The sequence below is a fragment of the Salvia hispanica genome, chromosome 5 (assembly GCF_029641045.1).
Source record: "Salvia hispanica isolate PSC_SH4W2 chromosome 5, Shi_PSC_v1, whole genome shotgun sequence".
Taxonomy (NCBI): domain Eukaryota; kingdom Viridiplantae; phylum Streptophyta; class Magnoliopsida; order Lamiales; family Lamiaceae; genus Salvia; species Salvia hispanica.
The window spans coordinates 30,330,203-30,353,372 of record NC_142696.1 but is presented as its reverse complement, the minus strand read 5'-3'; the positions used below and the strand labels follow the sequence as shown (position 1 = coordinate 30,353,372).

At 36.0% G+C, this 23,170-nt stretch overlaps 4 protein-coding genes across 6 annotated transcripts; 2 read left to right on the top strand and 2 right to left on the bottom strand.

Annotated features, from left to right (window-relative positions):
- The first annotated feature begins 2,853 nt into the window (after positions 1–2,853).
- LOC125187422 (uncharacterized) lies at positions 2,854–7,176 on the top strand. Of its 2 annotated transcripts, none has more exons than XM_048084014.2 (9): positions 2,854–3,117; positions 3,800–3,884; positions 4,779–4,853; positions 4,959–4,995; positions 6,090–6,173; positions 6,267–6,327; positions 6,415–6,494; positions 6,716–6,781; positions 6,867–7,176. In XM_048084014.2, the coding sequence occupies exons 1-9, from the start codon at positions 3,036–3,038 to the stop codon at positions 6,975–6,977; spliced, it is 681 nt and encodes a 226-aa protein (XP_047939971.1). In that variant the 5' UTR covers positions 2,854–3,035; the 3' UTR covers positions 6,978–7,176. The 2 variants fall into 2 exon arrangements, with proteins under 2 accessions (XP_047939971.1, XP_047939970.1); XM_048084013.2 differs by having other exon boundaries at positions 2,855–3,117; positions 6,415–6,521.
- Positions 7,177–9,620: 2,444 nt separating this feature from the next.
- LOC125189535 (class V chitinase CHIT5-like) lies at positions 9,621–11,058 on the bottom strand. The gene is made up of 2 exons (XM_048086805.2): positions 9,928–11,058; positions 9,621–9,711 (listed from the first exon to the last, which is right to left on the bottom strand). The coding sequence occupies exons 1-2, from the start codon at positions 11,006–11,008 to the stop codon at positions 9,686–9,688; spliced, it is 1,107 nt and encodes a 368-aa protein (XP_047942762.1). The 5' UTR covers positions 11,009–11,058; the 3' UTR covers positions 9,621–9,685.
- A 2,375-nt stretch (positions 11,059–13,433) lies between these two features.
- NHL8 (NDR1/HIN1-like 8) lies at positions 13,434–19,401 on the top strand. Its single transcript, XM_048087559.2, has 7 exons — positions 13,434–13,869; positions 14,158–14,232; positions 14,304–14,820; positions 15,515–15,900; positions 16,589–16,815; positions 16,934–17,081; positions 19,027–19,401. The coding sequence occupies exons 1-7, from the start codon at positions 13,486–13,488 to the stop codon at positions 19,153–19,155; spliced, it is 1,866 nt and encodes a 621-aa protein (XP_047943516.1). The 5' UTR covers positions 13,434–13,485; the 3' UTR covers positions 19,156–19,401.
- A 641-nt stretch (positions 19,402–20,042) lies between these two features.
- DPMS2 (dolichol phosphate-mannose biosynthesis regulatory protein-like protein) lies at positions 20,043–22,873 on the bottom strand. 2 transcript variants are annotated; one of them, XM_048084168.2, is made up of 3 exons: positions 22,725–22,873; positions 20,493–20,627; positions 20,043–20,417 (listed from the first exon to the last, which is right to left on the bottom strand). In XM_048084168.2, exons 2-3 carry the CDS (start codon positions 20,580–20,582, stop codon positions 20,265–20,267), a joined length of 243 nt encoding a protein of 80 aa, XP_047940125.1. In that variant the 5' UTR covers positions 20,583–20,627; positions 22,725–22,873; the 3' UTR covers positions 20,043–20,264. The 2 variants fall into 2 exon arrangements, with proteins under 2 accessions (XP_047940125.1, XP_047940126.1); XM_048084169.2 differs by having other exon boundaries at positions 20,493–20,622; positions 22,725–22,844.
- Positions 22,874–23,170: the final 297 nt, after the last annotated feature.

Here is a 23,170-nt window from a genome sequence, read left to right as displayed (position 1 = left end):
TGAACAGGAACTGCATGAAGGAAATAAGTGGACGACGGATAAATGAGAAAATGGAGCATTTTTACACCTGCTGCGAACTGATCAAGTGAGCGGAGAGTGGAGGCAGCAAAAGGAGAGGAAGCATATTTTAAATATTCTTAGGCGAGGGTCGAAACTGACATTTTGGAAGAGAAGTACCCTAGGGATTAGAGCCTCAAGCCTCCCTATAAATAGGGAAGGGAAGGAAGATTGAGGCAACACTTATCATCGGCTCTCTCCTGAGCTGACTCTCGAGCTCACAGTCACTCTCCATTTCTATCTATCATTGTTCTATACACTTGGCGAAGGGTTTTTCATGGCTGGTGGTGGTAGTTTTTAGTTTCTAGTTAGTTGTATTTATATTTCACCGTCCAAGAAGGGCGAAGATACAATTGTTTAATTTCTGTTGCTACAACTTAATTTCGAAGTTTTCCTTAGTCTAGAACTACGTGTTTTGTGAGGCAACTTTTGAATTAGTAAATCTGCATCTGAAGTTCGAAGTGTTTCACTGTTCTATTCATCTTATGTGTGGCATCTTCGTTTTGAGTTAAATCTGTTGATTTGTCAATGTTTAAGTCATGAATGTTTCAAGGAGTTTGTTGGTTTACATTTCGAACAGCTTTTTTAAAATCTGATTGGATGCTTTTCGCAATTGATAATGTATGAGGTTAAGATCTTAGTAAGTTACGTTCAGATTCCTAGATCTACTTGATTGTGTTTGGATTCCTGGGGATCGATGTTGAATTACGTACATCTAGAGTTGTGTGTTCTGAGTTGCATGGTTTATGGTTTCCGTCGTTCACACTCTGTTTTCAGTTTCAGGTGATCAAGTAGTTTAGAAATATTAGGCATGGTTGAGTTTACTCTTAAGATCCGCATTGCAGTCATTTAATTGTTCTGGATATTCAAGTTTTGAGTTGTGTGCTGGTTTTGGACCGATGCGATGAAGAAGATGGAGTGGTTAGAAATTCAGATCTAGAATTGCAGCTTTATTTCTTTTACCTTCTGCAGCATTTCCGATGCCTATTAGTTAAGGGATTTGGTCCCCACTTTAATGTTATTCTTGTTTAGCCGAATCAGGAAAGTCAATTATGAGTCTCTCAATTTAGGTCATTAGATTTCTAAGTTGATCAGTTGAAAGATAGGAGTAAGTAGTAAGTTCAAGATGCCGTCTAGTTTAAATTGATCTGTTAGATAGTAGTAAGTTCAAGTCATTCAGTCCAGTAGTTTATAAACTTAACCCACTTTGAAGTGTGGCAGCAGCCAAATCCAAATGTCAACAACAAATGTGAAAATCCTTCATCTATGTGGGATCGATCCTTACTTCGCTATACTAGTTCATAGTATTGTGGGTTAAGGTCTTGAAAGAGGAGTGAGTTTCGTTCGTGTGCATTCCCAACGACAAGTTAGATTGGCTAAGAGTTGTCTTGATCAGTCGATCAACATCTCTCAATCAGTCTGTGCTATTCTCTTTTGCTAAAATTGTGTAAACAAATACGAACATTAACACTCAACTCACTTCTGCTTTTCAAATATCCATTTTGAAACAAATTAAAGTTTAGTACTCTTTCTGTCCGCCATTATGAGTCCCAGTTTACCATTTTACCGTCCGCCATTATGAGTCCCGATTTACTTTTACTATAAATGCTAGGTAGACCCAACATTACACTAACTCATTCTACTCACATTCTATTATAAAACTAATGTATATTAAATGAGTCTCACATTCCACTATCGTTTTCCATCCACTTTCCTTTATATTTTTAAATCCCACTTAACTCAAATGGGACCCCTAATCGCGGACGAAGAGAATAACCAATTTGATACAAATATAGTTTAGTGACCAAGGATGTAATCAAATTCAAACTCTAAATTTTGTACAAACTCCAAACTATGATCTTGCACTGTTAGAAAATGTCAACCGATGACAAAATGATATCAACCAAAAATGTCAATATAGTATCAACGGTTGATGTTGTATTGACACTGTGTTGACATTTTCTAACGGTTCATATCATAATTTGTAGTTTGTACGGTATTTAGAGTTTGCATTTTATCACTATCTTTAGTGACCATTTATGAAATTTACATGAACAAACTGCAGCTCCATAATTTGTACCCCAAATTCAATTACTTTAGAAAGGAGTTTATAACTGAATTGAAAAAGGGTCAATATACCCCCTCCATCCACGAAAAATAGTCTCATTTTGTCATTTTGGGATATTCACAAAAAATAGTCCCATTTCTTAAAAATCTCTCTCATACTTTAATTATTTTTTCTTCTCTCTCATACTTTACCTACATTTTCTCTCTTTATATCTTACTTTATCCATTCTTTTTCTTATCTCTCTTACTTTATCAATTTCTCATTAAAACTCGTATCGTTGACAAATGAGACTATTTTTTATAAATTGAGGGAGTATAATTTACTGCGCCACTGAAAATTTGAAAACCAAATAAATCATACTCCCTCCGTCCCAAGGAAGATGACCCCTTTCTTGGGCAGCACGGGATTTTATGCAACTTTATTTTGTGTGTTAAATGGAGAGAGTAAAGTAAGAGAGAGGATAAAGTAGAGATAAAAGGGTTTCCATTTTAAGTAATGAGTCATCTTGATTGGGACAAACCAAAAAGGAAAGTGGGTCATCTTTAATGGGACGGAAGGAGTAAAACCCTAGCTTAGTTTTCTTATTCCGGCCCAGCACCAAAACTGCAACTAAACGATACATAATGGTATTGGGCTTTATAATTGGATCGGGGCCCTTTTCTGGCCCATTGGTGCAGGGCTGTTTGTGTCAAAATGTTTCGAAACTTGTCTGGCAATAGGGAAGTGGGTGTGGCAGTAGCATCCAGCACAACCGTAGCTTCTTCTTCCTCGAAAACCCGAGGCTTCTACATTCACGTCCCCTCTGAAAAACTATATATAATCCCCGTCTACACCCAAACAATCCTCTCCTTAAACCAAACTCATTTTTCATTCAACAATTTACCAAATTCTCAACGAAATTGCGGCAAATATGACTCGCGCCTCCAAGAGAAAATCTGACAATCAAACCTCTTCCCCTATCAAAACTGCCCGCGTCGACTCTGTTCGTTCCGGTATATAATCGGCTGCGCAGTTTTTTCATTGATTATGTATCTATTCTGTGATGATTTCTAATCTATGAAATATCTTTTACTTGCATACTTTTCGGTGGCATTGAATGTATGTTTTCGTTGTTGGTTATAGTCATTCTGTGTGGTTGGGATTGATGAGCAATGCATTTGGTTTTGTATTGATTGGATGATTTATTAGGTTTTTGATTGGATTAAAGTATTAGTCAACAGATTCAATTGACCACCAATTTTGTTTTGAGATATGTTAGGTCCTTTCTTTTGATGATTTGGAATTCAAGTTAGTTAAGTGTATTTTGTTGTTTTGATTTTGTGAGGGGTCCATTGTTCAACTTCCAGGGGATATGCATCCTTTTAAAGAATAAATCAGTTTTTGTCTCTTTTCTGCATGATGTATATGGTTTAATGGATAGCCTTTTCAAGAATCAATTATCAATGTACCAGTGAATATGTGTAGTTACTATGGTCTACACTCTAAAATGCTCCGAATTAGTGAATTTCCTTGTGGGAACATAAGCTGGTGCATTGGCTCATACTTTTTTCGGTTTACCTCAGTATATGTATTGTAAATAGTTATACATGGCACATTCTAAGTAGATATACTAGTTTTCTTTAGAATACATTTTCTATATCGTTTGACTTAATTTTGTTTTGTTCTATTTTCCAGCATCCAGCAGAGCTGGAAAGAAAGTGGACGAACGTATTGATGAACTTTACACAAAATATGTTAATCAGTCATCGTGTGTGATCGAGTGAGTGTTCTTTTGTACTGCCTTTACCCACTTACTTGCATGAAAATGATCAATGCTTTTGTTATACATGCCTTGCGGTTTACTTATACAGTTACATTTGTGTGTGACATTGATTGAACTATTGAAGACACCTTTGTAAAGCACATCATACTCAGTTCAAGTAGGCTAACCTCAGCAATAACCCTTACAATTTGTTAAAATTAGTTTTTTTCTAAGTTCTATCCTATTCATGGAATCTGTGAAAGCTTAATTTGATTGATATTGTCCATGAATGATAATATATATTTATATTTTATAGAAAATTGTACTGCAGTTCATTTATGGTAGCTCATTCCTATATCTATATGTATTGAAAATTAGTTGTGCAGCCTAGTGTGGGATGACATTGTGTTTTAAACTTTTTTGCTGATTAACTTATGATTTTTTTAAAGTAAATTGCTAATGGTTCAATATTTTATTTTCCCTTGTTTTCCTTCCAACAAATTTCAAAAGCGATCTGTGTGCAATTTCTGGGATTTTGAGATTTTGGCTTTGGGGCATTAGTAGATAGATCATTTTGGATGAATTTTAACTACGACTGTATGTAAGCTGTAGAATATCAAGAGAATTTTTCACCTCTATAAATGAAATTGATTGTTGTATTGGTAATTTTGTACACTTCAAGTAGTAGAGATCAACAAAAGAGAGAAACGGTAGCTGGAAATTCCTTACTTGTTGTAGTTTTAATCATGATTGCTATAGTAATTTTCCTTGAGTAACTAAGCTTTTGCACTGCTACTCTCTTTGTTTAGTTTTTAACATATTAATTCTAAGTAAACCTGGATTCATCATGCCTCTTTGAATGACAAGAGTTACTAACAAAATAATGATACCTTATAATGATTTGTTGCACAGTCCAGAAGGGGTTGAAGCATTATGCTCTGATTTAAAGGTGGACTGTACGGATGTTAGGATATTGATGCTAGCTTGGTAAGTTATTTGTTGAAGAAAGATCTCACCAAATTATTTTTTTCTGTAAACATGTAACTTGTATATTCTATTGCCTGAGCCTGGATATGTTTTACTTGTTATAAGGAAAATGGATGCACAGAAGCAGGGATATTTTACTCAGGTGAGCCTCTATTGTTGTTTAATATATCAGTTCTTTCTTTATAGCCTTAACAAAAAAAAAAATATCTCGCATGAGGTTGTTTCCTTTTTCCTTTCCATCCTTTCCCTATTGTGATTAACTAAGAAGCACTAGGATGATGCGAATATGATATTATACGAGGATGAAAATATGTCAATTTCCAAAAACCAAGATTCAATACGTCTAAAGTAGGTTTAAATGTCTGTAAGTTCTAATAATATTTAACACGAAAAAATAGAGAAAATAACTACTAAGCATCCAAGTTCATCTGAGCCGGATGAACTTGGGGTGGACATGGGTTAATCCTAAGAGCAGAGGCGGCGTTTTAGGAACAGAGAAGCAAGTCTTGAACTGATAACTAGTGTGAACAGAGAAGCAGGGGGCTAGAACGTATTGGGCTTGGCTACAACGTATTAAGCTTGGCCTAAAACGTATTCAGGACGTATTTTTTAAATATCAAAATTTATTAATGTATTTTAGGTGTGTATTGAAAAGTATTTTGTAGCATATGCGTCCTAGAACAGCGATGCCAGCCTTCTGCTCGTACCAGTGCTTCTTAGGTGATTGACATACGTATTCTTCTGTTTTCCACTTCCATCATTAACCAGTGTGGTTTACTTGTGGTTTATCCCCTTTCCCTTTTCCCTTTACCCTCTTCCCTTTGGCCATTAATTGGGCCTTCTTGACTTCACCCGAGCCCCGTACACATGATTTCTCTATTTGGTGTTTTTTTGGTGACTATGTGACAGCAAATCATGTTACTTGTTTGAATATTCCTCTTATCTATAGGCCCAATGTTTGAACTTGAGAGTTACATTGGAAAAATTTAGCATTTCACATTTTGCTCATGAAGCGTTATTCTCAATTTTATTGTTTCATGGTGCTTCAGTTTTCATTTCTAGACACCAGCTAACGTTGCTGATAATAAAATGATCTAGTTTCAGCTCTGATTTGAAATATAAAGTAAAACTGTATGCTCACTTTGTGCTACACAATGTTGTCATGTCTGTCAACATTTGTTCATACATTGCGTTTTTTCCTTGGGTTTGATTTTCATTGTGTCCTTGATCCATCAGGATGAGTGGCGAAGAGGCTTGAAAGCTCTTAAGGTTGACACAATACCTAAACTGAAGAAGTCATTGCCAGAACTTGAGAAAGAGGTAGCTAAGCCTCTGTAGCAAATGCTCATTGAATTGATGTTTTAGCCTCTCTGAGAACATAGCACTAACGAATTCATGTTTGTTAATTGGAAGGCCTTGAAGTCAGAGAATTTTGTTAGTTTCTACAGATATGCCTTCCGTTACTGCCTAACAGGTAAGCAATGATGTACAGCTGCAATCTCTGTGCCGATATATGTGTGTTCTCTTTCCAATGTAACTCTGGCCTGTTGATTTGTTGCAGAGGATAATAAAAAGTGTCTAGACATTGAGACCGCATGTGTATTATTACAACTCGTTTTAGGGGTCCAATATCAGGCCCAGGTAGATTCATTCATTACATTTCTTAAGGTAAGTAGTGATTACTATATATGAATATTCATTCCCCTTTAAGCTTTGAAATATAATCCTCTGACTCTAAAATGCTTCGACCTTAAGTAGTCTGATGTTTATGAGTGCTCTATTTAAGTAACATGTACATAAGTGTGACCATTATTTAATAATTCCACTTTCCTGATTGATATGGTAAGTTGTTTTCTCTTCAGAGTCAAAGTGAGTATAAGGTAATAAATATGGATCAGTGGACGAATTTCTTTCGATTTTGCCAAGAGGTATGTACTTCTCAGTTAATTTTTCGATTGTTTCTTGTCTGGCACCATCCTTGTCCGTTTGTAAACTGTTTATTTACTTTGACAGATAAGCTTCCCGGACCTGAATAATTATGATTCAGATGAAGCTTGGCCTTTAATTCTGGATAATTATGTTGACTGGACGAAACGACAAGACAATGTGGCGACGACTGCATAAATCTGGTAATCATGCTTGGAAAATCATACATGTCGTTGATTGGAATTCCTGAATATACTTGACATGTAATGTTGGCTGTATAATACGCCATTCTTTCGAAAAAGTTTACTTCTGCATCTGCTTCTTGTTTTTGTATTTTTTCCTTGTCCTGTTCTGATCAATCATATTTTTACTTATAATGACAAGTTTAGAATCGTCATTTTGGCTTTTATTAATACTGCTTATCTATGATTTAGTTATATGAATTTTCAGACTTGACATATGTGAGCTGCGTTCCAGTTTGATTCTTTAATTATGGTTTGACAGGGGATTTTTTTTTTCTCCTAAGATGGACAAACAAATTAAGCACATATATTCTTCATAGTGATAATACGAAAACAGCGGAGTTTGAAGATGGTTAATCAGTTGTCGTTAATTATCAAGGGACTAAGTAAAAAAGTTGGATTACGACGAAGTTCGTCGATATTTAGTATTTGTAGTTTAACTAATCTTACACTCTGTGTTCAAAAATATCCCAAAATTTGCAATAATTAATGGTCCAATAAATGTGTACTTTGAATAATAAACTTGAGATTTATGAATAGAAAAAGAGTTTATGAACATATAGGTGAAACCAACGGTAGAGGAGTCAAATCTGCATCGTTTGGCCGAAATAACTAAGGTTGACGGTTGCCTTGGCTGGCCTTCCCTCATATACTAGTAGCACCACCGTTGCCTCTTGGTGGACTGGTGACCGACGACGACGTGAAGAAAGTAGGAGAGGGGAGGTATTTCGTTTTATGGCTCAAGTGTGGCGACGCCTCCACACCTGGCCGGATTCACGTATCTCATCCAGCAGCGGTTCATCGACTTCCCGACAAACTGTGTGAAGTTAACCTTTTGTTTTCTAAGTTTCAAAACTAAGGGCTAACTTGGTATGACGGAATAGAATGGTATTTCTACCTCCATTCATTTGCTTAGTATTTTTTTTTCCTTAGAAATCATCATTATATTTGGAGTCACCATTCCCTTTGGAATAATCATTCCTTTCATTTAGTGTCATTCCATTCATTCTACTTTCTTCTTATTTTAGATTAACAAAATCATACAATATATTATATTATATTCCCTCTGTCCCCCATTATGTGTTATAGTTTTCTATTTTGGTACATCCCTAATTGATTGTCTCACTTCACTTTACTACTTTTGATAATGGACCTCACATTCCACTAACTCAATTTCACTCACATTTTATTACCCCATTTGTCCCATAATAAGAGTCTTATTTTGCCATTTCCTTTGTCCAACAATAACAGTCCTATTTACTTTTACCATAAATGGTAAGTAGACCTCATATTCTACCAACTCATTCCAATCACATTTTATTATAAAACTAATATATATATAAGTGAGACTCGCATTTCACTAATTTATTCAACTCACTTTTCTTTACATTTCTTTACCTCCCTTCATTTGTTTGGTATTTTTTTTCCCTTAGAAATCACCATTATATTGGCAATAGCTTCATCGGTTCGACTAGTGATTAAATCGGTCCGACCGGTTAAATCATGAACCGATAGGTCGGGTTTTTAAAACATTAGACTTTTGGGGGAATTTGTCCTCAATGAATGTATTTATAGAGACTTTGAGATGTTTGAATAATAGTCCAAATTTCCGTCATGTTCGAAACCTCAATTTTTTAATTAGTGAACTGATTATTTTGTAGTTAATCAAGTTCTTAGATTGAAAAACAAAGTTACATACGGCCTTGTACGTCATCTACAATATAATGTGATACATTGTATAAGCTGAGATTAATTTTCAAACTTTATAAAATATCACTCAAAATCGAGATTAAAAATACTCCATGCATCCGATAAAAATAGAAACTTTGGGGAAGACACGGTTTTTAATGTGAAATTGGTAAAGTAAGAGAGATGTGAAAAGAAAAGTGATTGAAGTATTGTTAGTGGAGAGATGTGGAAAGAAAAAGTGATTGAAGTATTATTAGTGGAGAATGAAATTCACCTTATAAAAAACTTGCCAAAAATAGAAATGAGTTATTTTTATGAACGGATCAAATAGAAAAAGAAGGTTGTTTTTATACGACGGAAGGAGTAATGAAATAAAAATGGAAGTCAAAAAGATTGATATTAAAATCTGGGTCAATCAAGTTTATGGTCATATTTGTTCACCCTTTATATGGGCTGCGTTTACAATGGTTAAATTAATTTATTTTGGTAATATAGATAAGCTCTATATGAGAAAGGAGATGGGGGGCTAGCTAAATACAGAAAATATACTCCTCCGTTCCATAATAATTGAAGTGTTTCATTTTTGCCACGCGATTTAAGAAAAGTTGTGTTAAGTGGATTAAGTAAAGGAAGAATAAAGTAGAAAGTGAAAAAGGTAGAGAGATGAAGAAAGAATAAAGTAAGTGAGAAGAAATAGACTGACATTTACTAAAACGAGATATGACTATACTATTATGGAACGTACCAAAATAACAAAAATGACTCCACTATTATAGAACGGAGGGAGTATCTGTTAGTACTGCATTGAACTAGAAGGGAGTTTGAAGTGAGAGTGGTTTCGTCAAAATAGATTGCTCTAAATTTTAAACAATGTAATTAAAAAAGCAGGAAACTAACAAATATATATACATAGTAGTTATATATTTATGAATGGGAAATATTGAATCATCCTGGAGGCTGATGCGGAATCAATCATCAATTACAATCCCATGCTGTCGAAGCTGTAAGCAAAAGGTTTACAGACACCATCAGTCTAGCTCTGTGTGCACAGACCTAATTCTGTTTTCAAAATATTACTCCCTCCGTTTTTGAAACTTTTTAATATTTAAAGTAGCCTCATTTATAGACAGAAAAATATTCCAAACAAAAAATGAAAAGAGTTAGTATTTTGAGAAAACGAGTGGAGAATGGAGTAATAAGTAGGAGTATTTGGGTACCTGCTTTAGCAAGTTCCCAGTGGCTATCAAAGCCAAGCGCCCAGAAAAAGTAGCCCCCAAGCCCCTGGGCCTTTGCGAATTTGACCTTGTATTCAACAGAAATAGCATCGTCGTATCCCACCCAATCCGTCCCCGCATACGAGTACGCCGAAACGGTGTCGTTGTCGAAAACCACCGTGGCATTACTCTCCTCATTAAACTCCACTATACCCGAATAATTCATCACTCCAAGAGTCTCCTGCTGCCAGATTCCAGCCGCCGGAGCTCCGATCCCGTGCATCCCCGGATCCTCGAGCGTCCACGCCCTTCCATAAGCCGGCATCCCCATCACTATCTTCTCCGCCGCAACGCCGCTCCCCTTCCACGTGCCGATCCCGTAGCTCGTGCTCACGTTGCTGCTCCCGTCGTAGAGCAACGCGTGGGCCCCGGTGAAGTTCGGCTGCCACGCGCCGGCGTAGTCGTAGCACATGGGGCTCACAAAGTCGACGTACCGTCCGATAGCGTCCGCGGGATACGTCCGCGGGACGTCACCCGGGAGAAAGAAGCTGGACGCGAAGTAGACAGCGCTGGAAATTAGCAGGGGAGGCCTGGCCGAGGCTAGCGAGTCCTGATGGACGGCCTCGCGCCACTCCCGGTAGAGGGACGCGAGGTCGGCCATCTGCCCGGGGTCGGCCGGGTGCTCCCAGTCGAGGTCGAGGCCGTCGAAACTATAGGCTCTTGCTGTGCGGATGGAGGACTGGATGAATGCGGCCCGGTTGTCGGGGCTGCGGGACATGCTGGAGAAGATTCGGGAGTCCGCGGCTTGGCCGCCGATGGAGAGGATGGCCTTGGCGGGGGAGACGGAGGAGGTGAAGGCCGGCATGAGGAGGTGGTCGGGCGGGGTGAGGAGGAGCTGGAAAGTTGTGGGGTCGAGTTGGAGGAAGGCGTAGAATAAGTGGGTGAAGTAGGAAGTGGGTATGGCTGATGGTGGAAGTGGTGAAGATGAAGGCCAGTACGCACCTTTTATGCCGGATGAGGCTGTAGTAGCGGAAGAGATTAGTATGAGAGGTATGCAAAGGGAAAAGATTTTGGGGACACCCATTGTGTGGGGGATTTTCAAGGATTGTGAGAGCTTAAATATGTGCCTGGCCACCAACGAGGAACCTCAGTTTCATCGATGATTTTCTGTTTTTGTTTATACTTAGATCAATGTTTCTGTTTTATTTGTACTGATTTATCTTCGTTTTGCCGACCTTCTGACTATTTTCTTTGTTCTGAGTAATATCGTTCATTATCCCTCATGCCCACCCAAAAATTTCTCAATCGCATCATCTGCCAACCTCACAGTCCTGCTAGAAGCTTTCCAATTTAAGTCATTTTAATAGTTGGTGTTTATTAAATACTCTCTCCATCTCACAATAAAAGTCTTATTTGGTTTACATGAATTTTAAGAAATTTAAAAAAAAAAAATTTAAAAAAAATAGATTGAATAAGTTAGTGGAATGTGAATCTCATTTACGTATATAATAAAATGTGAAGAGATAAATTGGTGGAATGTGGACCTACTTACCATTATGGTGTAAGTGAAATATGACTCTTATTGTGGGACGAACGAAAATGTCGAAATAAGACTCTTATTGAGGAACATGGGAAGTAGTAAAAAATGAAGTGCAATCAGTTGTATATATAGAGTTGAAATAAAAAATTAAAAAACAATAAAATTTTGAAAAATTCTGGACAGCTCCCGCTCGGCGTGCAATAGGGGCCGAGAGAGCGTCGTCCCGCTCCCGGCCATGCCCATCCCGTCGGCGCCCGCGGACCGCCGTCCCATGGCTTAAGGCGCGCAAAAGGAACCGTCGCACCGTTGTCGCACAGTGGTGGAACGACTCCCTATTGTGAATGCTCGTGGACCATGTTTATCGGTTAGATGTAGCAAACTGCTACAATCATATGCTAAGTTTTAAAAAAAATTGAAACCAATGGTCTCTCACTCTTCTCTCGTTCCACTTGAGGGCAACCGACAGACAACCTAATTTTCCTCCACATTTATTACATCAACGAATGAGATTGTGCAAAATGGTATACAGTCTCATTGGTTAATAAATATTTTTTTCTTAATTTTAAGTATCTTTTATATATTATATAATGACATTATAAATATTATACTAAAATTTCTCCCTTTGTTCCTTCATAGTTGAGGCGAAATTTTTCGTCACATAGTTAAAGAAAGGAATGTTGAATGTGTTAAATAAATAAATAAAAAAGTAAGAAAGAGAAAAAAGTAGAGAAAATAAGTAAGAGACTGTAAGGTAAGAAAGAGAAAAAAGTTAATATGGACTTGACTCAACTATGAGGGAACTTCCCGAAATGAAAAAATGATTCAACTATGAGGGAACAGATGGAGTATAATTTTTCATCCTTTATAAATAAAAATAACATTTGCTATAGTTTTGCATAAAAAAATCATCTTTTCTCCTCCTATAGTCCTACTTTTTTTATACAATTTCATACTCCCCCTTGTCCGTAGAAATAAAAAAAAAAATGTGTTAAGTGAGTTAAGTAAATGAAGAATAAAGTAGGAAATGAAAAAGATTAAGAGATGAAGAAATAAAAAAAGGAAAGAGAGAGTAGATTAAATGAGTAAAAATGTGTTTGACTTTTAAAAAAAAGGGAAATGACTCCACCACTATGGAACTTACTAAAATGACAAAATGATTCCACTTTACTATAGTTTTGCACCAATTATATATTCGTATTTTAATTATTATATATTTATTTTTTTATTTGTTTATTTTTATAATATTTAGTTTGTTATTTACTGTATTTTTTTTTATAAATTCTACTACCCCCATCTCCCAAAATTTGCTACATTTTGACCCGACACGGGTTTTAAGAAATGTAATGGAAAGTGAGTTGAAAAAGTTGGTGGGATGTGGGTCCTACTTTTAAAATATTAGTTTTATAATAAAATGTGAGTAGGAATGAGTTAGTGGAATATGAGGTCCACTACCAAAAATGGTAAAAGTGAAGTGTATCAAATTTTTAAGGACGGACCAAAATAGTAAGCTGTATCAAATTTTCAGGGATGGAGATAGTATTGTGTAATAATAAATATTTTTATGTATTACTCCTACTATTATTTTTTTAAACTAGTACCTTTAATGAATTGGGACCCGAGGGCGTGGATTATGTTTCTAGTTACTACCTCTGTCCCTGAAAATTTGATACATATTATCATTTCGGTCCGTCCCTGAAAATTTGATACACTTCACTTTTACCATTTTTGGTAGTGGACCTCATATTCCACTAACTCATTCCTACTCACATTTTATTATAAAACTAATACTTTAAAAGTAGGACCCACATCCTACCAACTTTTTCAACTCACTTTCCATTACATTTCTTAAAATCTGTGTCGGATCAAAGTGTAGCAAATTTTGGGGGACGGAGGTAGTAATCGCTAACAGACTCAATTTTTTTTCGTTAGAAATTTCCTACTTTTTTTTTAGGCAAATTTGTGAGCGACATTTAGTAAACACTGTTTTTTTGGTTAGAAATACATAGACGACGATCTCAGCCATGGCTTCTAGGAGACAAGCCAATCGAGGCGGGAGGAATAATTCTAAGCAGAACTGGACTGTTAAACCCCGTCCAACCTCTTCATCTTCTGCTCAATCCTGCCAAAATCAACCTGATTTTAATTCGCTCCCCAACAACCAACAAAATCAGGGTGTTAACTCAGAATCTCAACTTGCTTCAAATTCTGTCGGTGTGGATGCAAAACAACAGGCTTCTGCATCTGCTGGGAATCAAAGAGCCGTAGAGGGGAATTCGAGTTCCCACAGTGATGAGATTGATGAGGATCTCATTGTTAAACGATTAGAGGAGCTCAGGTTTAGCGCGCAAGAGCCTGAATTGACTGAGGAGCTTCTTAGCATCAATAAACAGCTGCAGGAGGATGAGGTGTTACTTAATTTTCTTCACTTGTTTCCTTCCTCACATGATTTTTTTAGTTTTTCAGTTGTGGTGGCTAATTTAAGTAGTAATTCATTTCAACCATACTTATGATGATTTTTTCATCTTCAATTTTTGACTTAGGAATCGTGTTCATTGGATATATTCAGTAGAATATGTAATTTAAATTAATGTGATTGATCTCTACTTATTGTAATTTTAACTATCAATTTCTTCTCAGTGTTCATAAGTTCAAGTATTGTTTCCATTGGCTGACTATCTCTTGCTGCTATTCAGCTACTAGCTGTGGAATCTATTTATGGAGATAAAATTGTTGTTCTAGAGAACCAGAGTGGCATGAAATGTTTCCAGGTAGTAAAGCAACTGATGATGTTAGTAGCATTATATAGATATACTATGTTAACATTCATTATGCCGTGCAGGCTCTCATTCATGTTGAAGTGCCCAAAGACCTTCGTGTCACTGCAAAGTTTAACTCGTCTGCTTCTCATCAGAACGGAGATGGTAATTCTTCAGATTTTTCATACTCTTTCCAAGTCGAGTATCTGCCGCCAATTGTATTGACATGCTTATTACCTAAGTCGTACCCAAGCGACTGCCCTCCGTACTTTACTATATCTGTGCAGTGGTTGGGATCTGCTAAAATTTCTGATCTTTGCTCCAAGCTTGATTCAATATGGTTAGAGCAGGCTGGACAGGAGGTTATATACCAATGGTTGGAGTGGTTACATGGTTGTACCCTTTCTTATCTTGGTTTTGACAGTGATATCATTCTTGGACCCTACGGTGTAAAAAACAATGGCGATAGGAGGGCGATTTCTGGAAGTGTCTCCCCTGATGTTGATATACCTACAATAAAGAGTTACAATGATGAAGAGTGCCACGAAAATTTCTGCAAAAACTTTCAAGAATGTAGCATCTGTTTAAGCGAGTTTCCTGGTAAGTTTATATATTTATTACATTTAGATTCAATGAACGCTTTCGAATCAAGTGAATGTCTCAAGCATAAGAAACTTGATCTTCAGTTATAAATATTCAAATTTAAAAGTAATAGATGAACTCTGCAAGGAATACTTTAAAATTCATATTTCTAGTGCCTCGACACGAGCTTCCATTGTCGTCATTTCTTTTCACGTTCACTCCACCGATTTATTAGAGAAAAGAAGCGAGTGGAAAAGACAATAGTATTGGCTGAACTCAAATAAAATGGAATATGGAATAGATATTGATAAACAATACTCTAACGACGTCCTTTGGTAAATTACCGTCCTTATACTAAACTCAAGATTCAACATCCCTCTCAAAAAGGGAGTTATTTATAGGTGTCTCAAAAGACTAAGGAAATAAGGATGATATTAAAAGGTAGACTTATAGACTTCTAATGTTTAAAGATGGACTTCTACACTTTTAGCTCTTGATGTGTATCACGAAGGAACTAGATTTGAAATTTTTAAACAGCTAGATTTGTACCAGTAAAGCAGTCAGACAACATTGTATAAGTTGAGTTCCATAAATCTTCTTTGATGTTTCAGTTACAAACCTGAGGATGTGTATCAACATCCTCAGATTTCTGTACTGCTTGGAATTTTTGTTTGACCTTAAAATGATTGGTGTTCTTCTTGTCATTTATTAGGTACAGAGTTCATTAGATTGCCCTGCCAGCACTACTTTTGTGAGAAATGCATTAAAACTTTTTCTGACATGCACATAACCGAAGGAACAGTACTGAAACTTCAGTGCCCAGAAGCAAAATGTGGGGGTATGATCCCACCTGGATTACTGAAACGATTACTAGGAAAAGAAGAGTTTGAACACTGGGAGTCCTTGATGCTAGAGAAAACTCTGGAATCAATGACTGATGTTGTCTACTGCCCGAGGTGTGAAACACCTTGTCTAGAGGATAAAGATGACCATGCACAATGCTCAAAGTGCTACTACAGCTTCTGCACACTATGTAGGGAGAAGCGTCATGTTGGAGTTGAATGTATGTCAGCAGAGATGAAACTAGCTATTTTGCAGGTATTGAATATTTATTGTATGTGAACTTGATCTCTTTCGCTGCTCTGTTTGGAAATTCTTGTTACTTGATTTTTCAACCACGGTTTCACTACCTTATCCAAAAAACCTGCAATTCTTCCTAGGAAAATTTAATATTTGGAGCAGAGAGTGGATAAAGAGGGAATAGTGCGATAACCTAACTTAAACTAATTTCAGGATTTAGTTTGCATAGTGTAGGAATAGAATTATACAGGCTCTTTCATTTATACTTGGTCTTGGAGTGTGGTGTTCTCTGCCTGTGACCAGAATTGGGTTTAAATGGTCAAAAGCAATTTCTTTAAGAGTCTGTGGTTGGCTAGTTTGTAAGCACCTCCAGCAATCCAAATCTTGTTTGCTTTTATAGTCATGATAGTGATTGAAGTCTATTTTCTATAGTTCATAATACTTTGTTTATTATCTTGGAGGAACTTAATATTCATTGTTTTCAATAACTTACACAATTCCACAGAAGCACTAAATGTTGATCACCTGGACTACTTCTCTCTCTATTCCTTTGAATAAATTTGTGTGACAAATTCTGTCAGCTGATATCATCACTTGACAGATATCAGACCTCTTTATATACGCTTGAATTTTTTTTGTCAGATTTACTCGTTGATTATTTGTAAATTGTCTGAACTCTTACTTGGATTATTGATTGTATCATCAGGGTCGCCAAAATTCAACTTCAATGAAAGGAGAACAAAGGCGCCGTGAGGCAGATATGATTAATCAGCTTCTTAGTATGAAGGAGATCAATCGTTTTGCGAAACAATGCCCTTCTTGTAAGATGGCTATATCTCGAACTGAAGGTTGCAATAAGATGGTTTGTGACAATTGTGGGCAATACTTCTGCTACCGGTGTAATCAGGCAATATCTGGATATGAACATTTCAGGTATGCTGTCAGTCTTCTGCTGCGAAAATAATAGTCACATAGTTGTATAATGATAATCTTCTGTTTGTGATAATTTGCTGCATAACATTTTAAATTGGTAAGCTTTTTCAAAATGCAGGTCTGGGACTTGTGAACTTTTCCCTACAGAAGAAATTCAGAGGTGGGAGGCTGAGATGAATGGTCGCCAAATCGTTGGTCAGATTCAAGCACAACTTTTTGCTAATCATGGTCACTCATGCCCTAATTGTGGTCAGCAAAATGTGAAGGTTAGGAATGCATTACTTCATTCTCTTGATAGCAATATCATTGTTAATTTTTACTACGTATATATGTCAGCAGTAACATTTTAACTAATTCCAAAAGAAAAATGGGGGAGCAATAAACAAGGGGAATTCAGTCAAGTTTAAAGGCTAATGCACCCTTCATTCTGGACTCTACAAACATATTTAGAGATACTTTCCTTAATGATTATGGCAGTATTATTATTCTGTTATTATTGTCTGTCCCAAGTTCATTTTGCTGTGTTTTTAGGGGAGCCCAAGATCAGGATTTGTTACTTTTTCTCTGACTTCTCTATTCCTACTAACATTTATAACACTAGTAAAGTGTTAATGCATTGATCAGACAAGTAAGATTCTTTTGGATCACATAATCGATCATGAGGAGAGGAATAGAGAAGTACATATTTCAAGAAAGAGAGAGTAAAGTGTTCTTTTTTTGCTAAAAATGGAAATCAATCACTTGAGTTGGGACAACCCAAAATGGAAGTTGATCACTTGCGATGGGACAGAGGGAGAACAAGTTAGTTAGTTATTTAGTTGTTTAGTTAGTTAGTTAGTTGTTTAGTTGGTTAGTTGGTTAGGTTAGGTTAGGTTAGGTTAGGTTAGGTTAGGTTAGGTTAGGTTAGGTTATCAGGCTCTTGCTGACCAAGAGTTAAGGAACATTTATATGCTTTATTTGGATCAGAAGGTTAGGATTTTCATTGTTAGAACTATCATCCAGTTACCCGCTTTTGTGGGATGATTCAAGCTTAGATAGGTTCTCTTGTAGGTTGTTTTTTCTTCTATTTCAGCACTTCTCCTTATATCGTTTGGTTCATTTATCTTGCATCATCCTTCATTTGGTCCGACCTGCTGATCTCTTACATTACAAGAATGAGAATTGAATCATGTTGCAGCTGTAGAGAAGGTCTGGGGGACCTTCATTCTGAGTTTGCCTCTTAAAAAATACAGCTGGGGATGACAGAAACGATGGTGACAGCCTTCCTTTAGAATAAGTTGGTCAGTTCAGTTGCGGCGCACGCACCTCTATCTTTTGTCGCTTGTGTCTGACAAACTTTTCTACAACTGCCACTTTACCTTTCTAGCTGCTTCCCAAGAAAAATTAAGCAAATGAAAATTCAAAATGCTTAGTGAGTAAAATAAATAAATCAGGTTCCTATTTGCTAACAATAAAAAATAAGCTAGTGAGTAAAATGTAATTCAAATTGCACTAGTTTATGACATAAGATTGTTAAAGTTTTGAACTATATACAAATTGTAACAATGTACAAGTCCAAGGAGCCACCTCAGAAAGGCTCTTTGGACTTATGATCAAATTTGATGACTGTGATGGATTATATTTAAGCTTATAAGAGACTGTTTTTAAGTTCAGTTCTCAATTGCCATTTGGAGCTGCACTATATTGTATTTAAATTATTAATAATATGATTCCACCTCATAGAGGTTCTTTACTTGTGGTTAAGTTTATTATTTTGCTCAACTTGCAACAGACAGTGTTTGCCATTGTGTTCACAATTGGGTAAGGACTATTGGAAAATACATATTATCGTTTCTTGAATTCTTCATGATATGACTCCACGGCTGCACCCCGGGGAAGATCTTTGAACTTGTAGTCATCTTTTGACCATTGTGATTGTGATTGTATTCAAACTTTAACCAAGAGTGTGATATTAAGTACTTAAACATGTGATCATTTGAAGCTACATTTTCTTATGTCTTCAGTTTTGTTTAAAATAACAGTTGGTCATCATAATCATCATTTTCATTATTGTTGGTGCTGCAGCCGATTATATGGTATCACTGTTATTTTTTATATTAGCATATTATTGTTATCTTGCTTCGTGTATCCATCTATACTGTGGCATATCACATTAATGGTAAATTCATCAAATACTGAAACCTGAAATCTAACTGTTCTGTCCTTCGATAGGTGGGGAACAACAATCACGTTTTCTGTTGGGCGTGCCAAAACCATTATTGCTACTTGTGTAGGAAGATGGTACGACGCAGTTCAGAGCACTATGGTCCCAAAGGCTGCAAGCAACACACGGTTGGATAACAGGCCTTACCCTCTTCAGGTTTACTATATTTTCTGGAGTTTTTCGAGTGCATTTTTGGTGGCACACATTCAATGCTCGATGAGAATGTAAGTGTGAGTGTTGCTTGTATCTATGCCCTACTATACAATAAATGACAAGCGATTCTGGTAGTGTAAACACGTGTGTTTCTAAGAAGTGATCGCGGCGTGATGTATACCTTTCATGCACCAAAAGGAGAAATATGTCAATTTATGAGTTGCGAGTCATTTTTGTCAGTTGATCGGTTGTTTCACATCTGGTTTACCTTACGCAGTCGTTGGGTTGTGCAGAGGTGATTGGATCGAAGTTAAGTGTTCCAATCGCCCAACGTCTAACCTAAGCAAGAAAAAGGGTAAGGAGGGTTATTGATCCCAATAGGAGTTGCCCATAAAGATGGACAACGCTGCACCACCTTTTCACTGGATAATGCAATTTCAGGGAGGAAAACAGATTACTGATTTGACAATTGCATCAATATTGCACGGTTGATACACATATACCTGGTGGTATTTTTAAAAAATTATATACTACTACTCCCTCCGTTCCATAGTAATAGGGGCGTTTTTTCATTTTCGTCCGTTCCATAGTAATAGAGTCATTTCCCTTTTTAGTAAAAGTCAACACATTTTTCCACACCCACTTTACTCTCTCTTACTTTTTTTTATCTTCATCTCTCTACCTTTTTCATTTTTCACTTTATTCTCTCTTTACTTAACTTACCCAACACAATTTTTCTTAATCTCCGTGCCGAAAGTTTTGCCTCCATTACTATGGAACGGAGGGAGTACTACTTATATACCTCACAAAACATCATCCTAGATGTATGTATGCCACATTGTAGAAAGAATAAAAGCGTAATGCCATGCTCTAGATAATATAACAACTTTATTTATTCTACTCTTATGGCCAAAATAATGAAGCAAATCATGAAATATGCAACCTTAGCTGACAAATATATCAAAACTTGAGGAAAATAACGCACTGAAAAGTCTGCAAAGGAAATACATTGTAAGTACTATCTAAGATAACTGACTTGAGAAGAAACTGTGTCATAGAACCTCAACCAATGAAGGTAAATAGATTCCTCCTCCTATGCCTTTTTCTTTTTGGGTTTCAGCATCACATATCCAATAAAAATAGAAAGGAAGCAGATCAGAGCAACACCAGCATATACAGGAATGAAAATCGCATATTCTTGAGGCAGGAAGTACTTGTGCACAAAATGGTCACTGTCAACAAAAGGCTGGAAGAAGATAAATGCGTCAATATAATCAGCAAGGAGTTCCAAAAGTATATAAAATGAAAAAGATTAACTAACCAGGATGACAATCCAGAAAGTATAATATGTGAATATGGATAAACTAATGACTGATAAAAGCAACCCAACAGCCCTGTCTGCTAGCTCCATTACAGAGATTGACCTTGCTCCAGACAAAAAAACTGGCAACCTATGCTGAGATGACACCAGAAATAGGAGAAATAAACAAGGGCACAAGCATCTGAATGCTTTAGATCACCATACCTCAGTGAGGACTGAGGAGGTCAAAAAAACTATAGGCCTTGATATATAAAGATAACAAGAAATGCAGGTTGGAGCACAAAAACAGTAGCTTGAGTAACCAAACCAACTATACAATTCAACCATTAGAAAAGTTTGAGTTAGCCTCAATTCAACAAGCGAAACTGATATCATTAGATGTCAAGCATGATGTTTCATTCTAAGCAACAAAAATTAAATTATGAAGTACTAAGAAACCTAATATACATTGTCAATGGCTGTGATTGTAAATAAAATTAAAGAATATGTCACTAAAAGCTTAATATGTGCGCCCAGTTGGTAAAAAAGTACTTTCATATCTCTCTTGTTTTTCCTCTATAGATCATTACATTCACAAATTTTATTAACAGTTAGCTAAAATGTAATCTTTATAGATCTTACATTCACAAATTTTATTAACAGTTAGCTAAAATGTAATTTTTATAACTACTATGTTATTATTTCCACCATAACAACTGTCACAGTCCTTTATGAAACAATCCAATAAAAAGCCGTCTCAATTAAGCTCTTCTTTCAGTGTCATCCAGCCTTGGCAGTCTAGCATTCTTATTGTCTTAATTACACCATAACTATCTCAGTAGATTTGACCATAAAACAAATGGTTTTTACTTGTTAAAAGAGCTTATCACAATCAGTACGCACTAACGTAATGAGTAGAAACAATTAGGATGCTTAAGTGAACTTTATATAATCTAAAAATGACATGACATAAATATATGTAAGACTTAGGTTAGGGCATATCATGGCACAAGAAAGCACTCGGTTCACCAGGACCAACATCTAGGATCTTAAGAATATGTAACTGACTTTTAATTGTTTCCAAGCATTGGTTATATGTATATCTAATTAACATGCTTCATAAACTTTGACACAATGTTTGAAGGTATTACCTTGGTCCAGCAACCAGCAATCAATCTATTGCTGTTTTGAAACTATGATTGGTTATCCTAAATGGCTTAAGGAATATGTAGAATGATGATATCATTGCAAGAGAATGATAAGTGAAAGAAAATATTAAGTAGGGGCCAAGTTATTATCAAAAGAGCTGGTCGATTTATCACTTCAGGGCATCAACATTCATAAAACTTTTCTGAGTTTTGTCATATCTCAACAATTGTATAAGGATTTTTAAGCTGAGGTCTTCTTGTTGAAAATGGCCCTGAAATTATAAGTTCATAAACAAAGCACTCAAGCTATTATTTACTTGTCATTGTTAATCAAGATAACTTCAACAGTTTATTAGATAAAGTTGCTTATAAAACCAACACACCAGAAAATTGGTAGGAAAGTCCTTTTAATGATGAACAACTCTACCTAATTTACATCAATCAAACCATTGATATATCAAGAAAATGCAACTAAAGTTCTTATGTTCATGACATCAACCATTTTGGCAGAGTTTCTTATTGTTGATAGCTTTAATTTCTTAGATTCTCCACTTGAATTTCCCCCACTGAATGTTAAAGCTCATCAAATGTTAGCTGGTTAGAAGCTCCTACCATAAAAAAAATACTTCTAAAAGTTGTCCAAATTGCAGTAAATTGATTATGTTTTAGCACAAATTAGCCGAAACAACCGAACTAATTATCGAAGGCATCTTTCTGGCTACAAAACAACAGCAGGATACTAAACCTAAATAAGAAAAATCAAGGATTCTAAAATAAATGTTCCTACGAATAGTAAAGCCAGATTAGGGTGATACCGAGACAAACATATATAGAGATCTACAAATAACATATATACACAATACGAGGACGATCATTTTAAACAAAATTGTAAGAAGAAAATAATGAAAGAATCTCATTTCAATACGGGTTAATTTCACATCCCCAAAGTTACATCACTGATCAAAACACATTAGATTTAACAATAAAACGTCCTCCAATATCACCAAAGGGGAGAACATAACCACAATTTCACACAATTAGAGAAATATCTTAAAGATCAAATTGAATTAAATCGCATGGTTGGAAATCGGAAACTGAAAATTACCAGAAAATTAGTTGTTGCGGAAAGCGGAACTTGACAGCAGGAGATCAATTCAATGAACAAAGTAAAAGGAAGATTGGTTTTACACAATTAATCCTAAATTTGCCGGTGGTCCGGTTTTGGGCCGGGTGGTATTATAAAGTACTCTTATTTAGGGATGTCAATCGGCTGACCCAATCAATTGTCAAGTTATTTGTATACAGGCTATTCGAATTATGAATTTTTGGATTGTAAATTTTCAATCCTAACCTTAATCCACCGGTTTCGGGCTATTCATGCTAAAAGGCTTTAAAAACAATTTCTAGTAATCAAATTTTTTTTAAAAAAAATAATTCTAAATTTTAGATATTCTTTATTGTTAGTTTTAGATTCATATAAAATTTTTAAATTGTAAGGTTTCAATGTTAGTTGGAGATCCATCTTTCGTCTTGGTTAACAGTTAACACAAA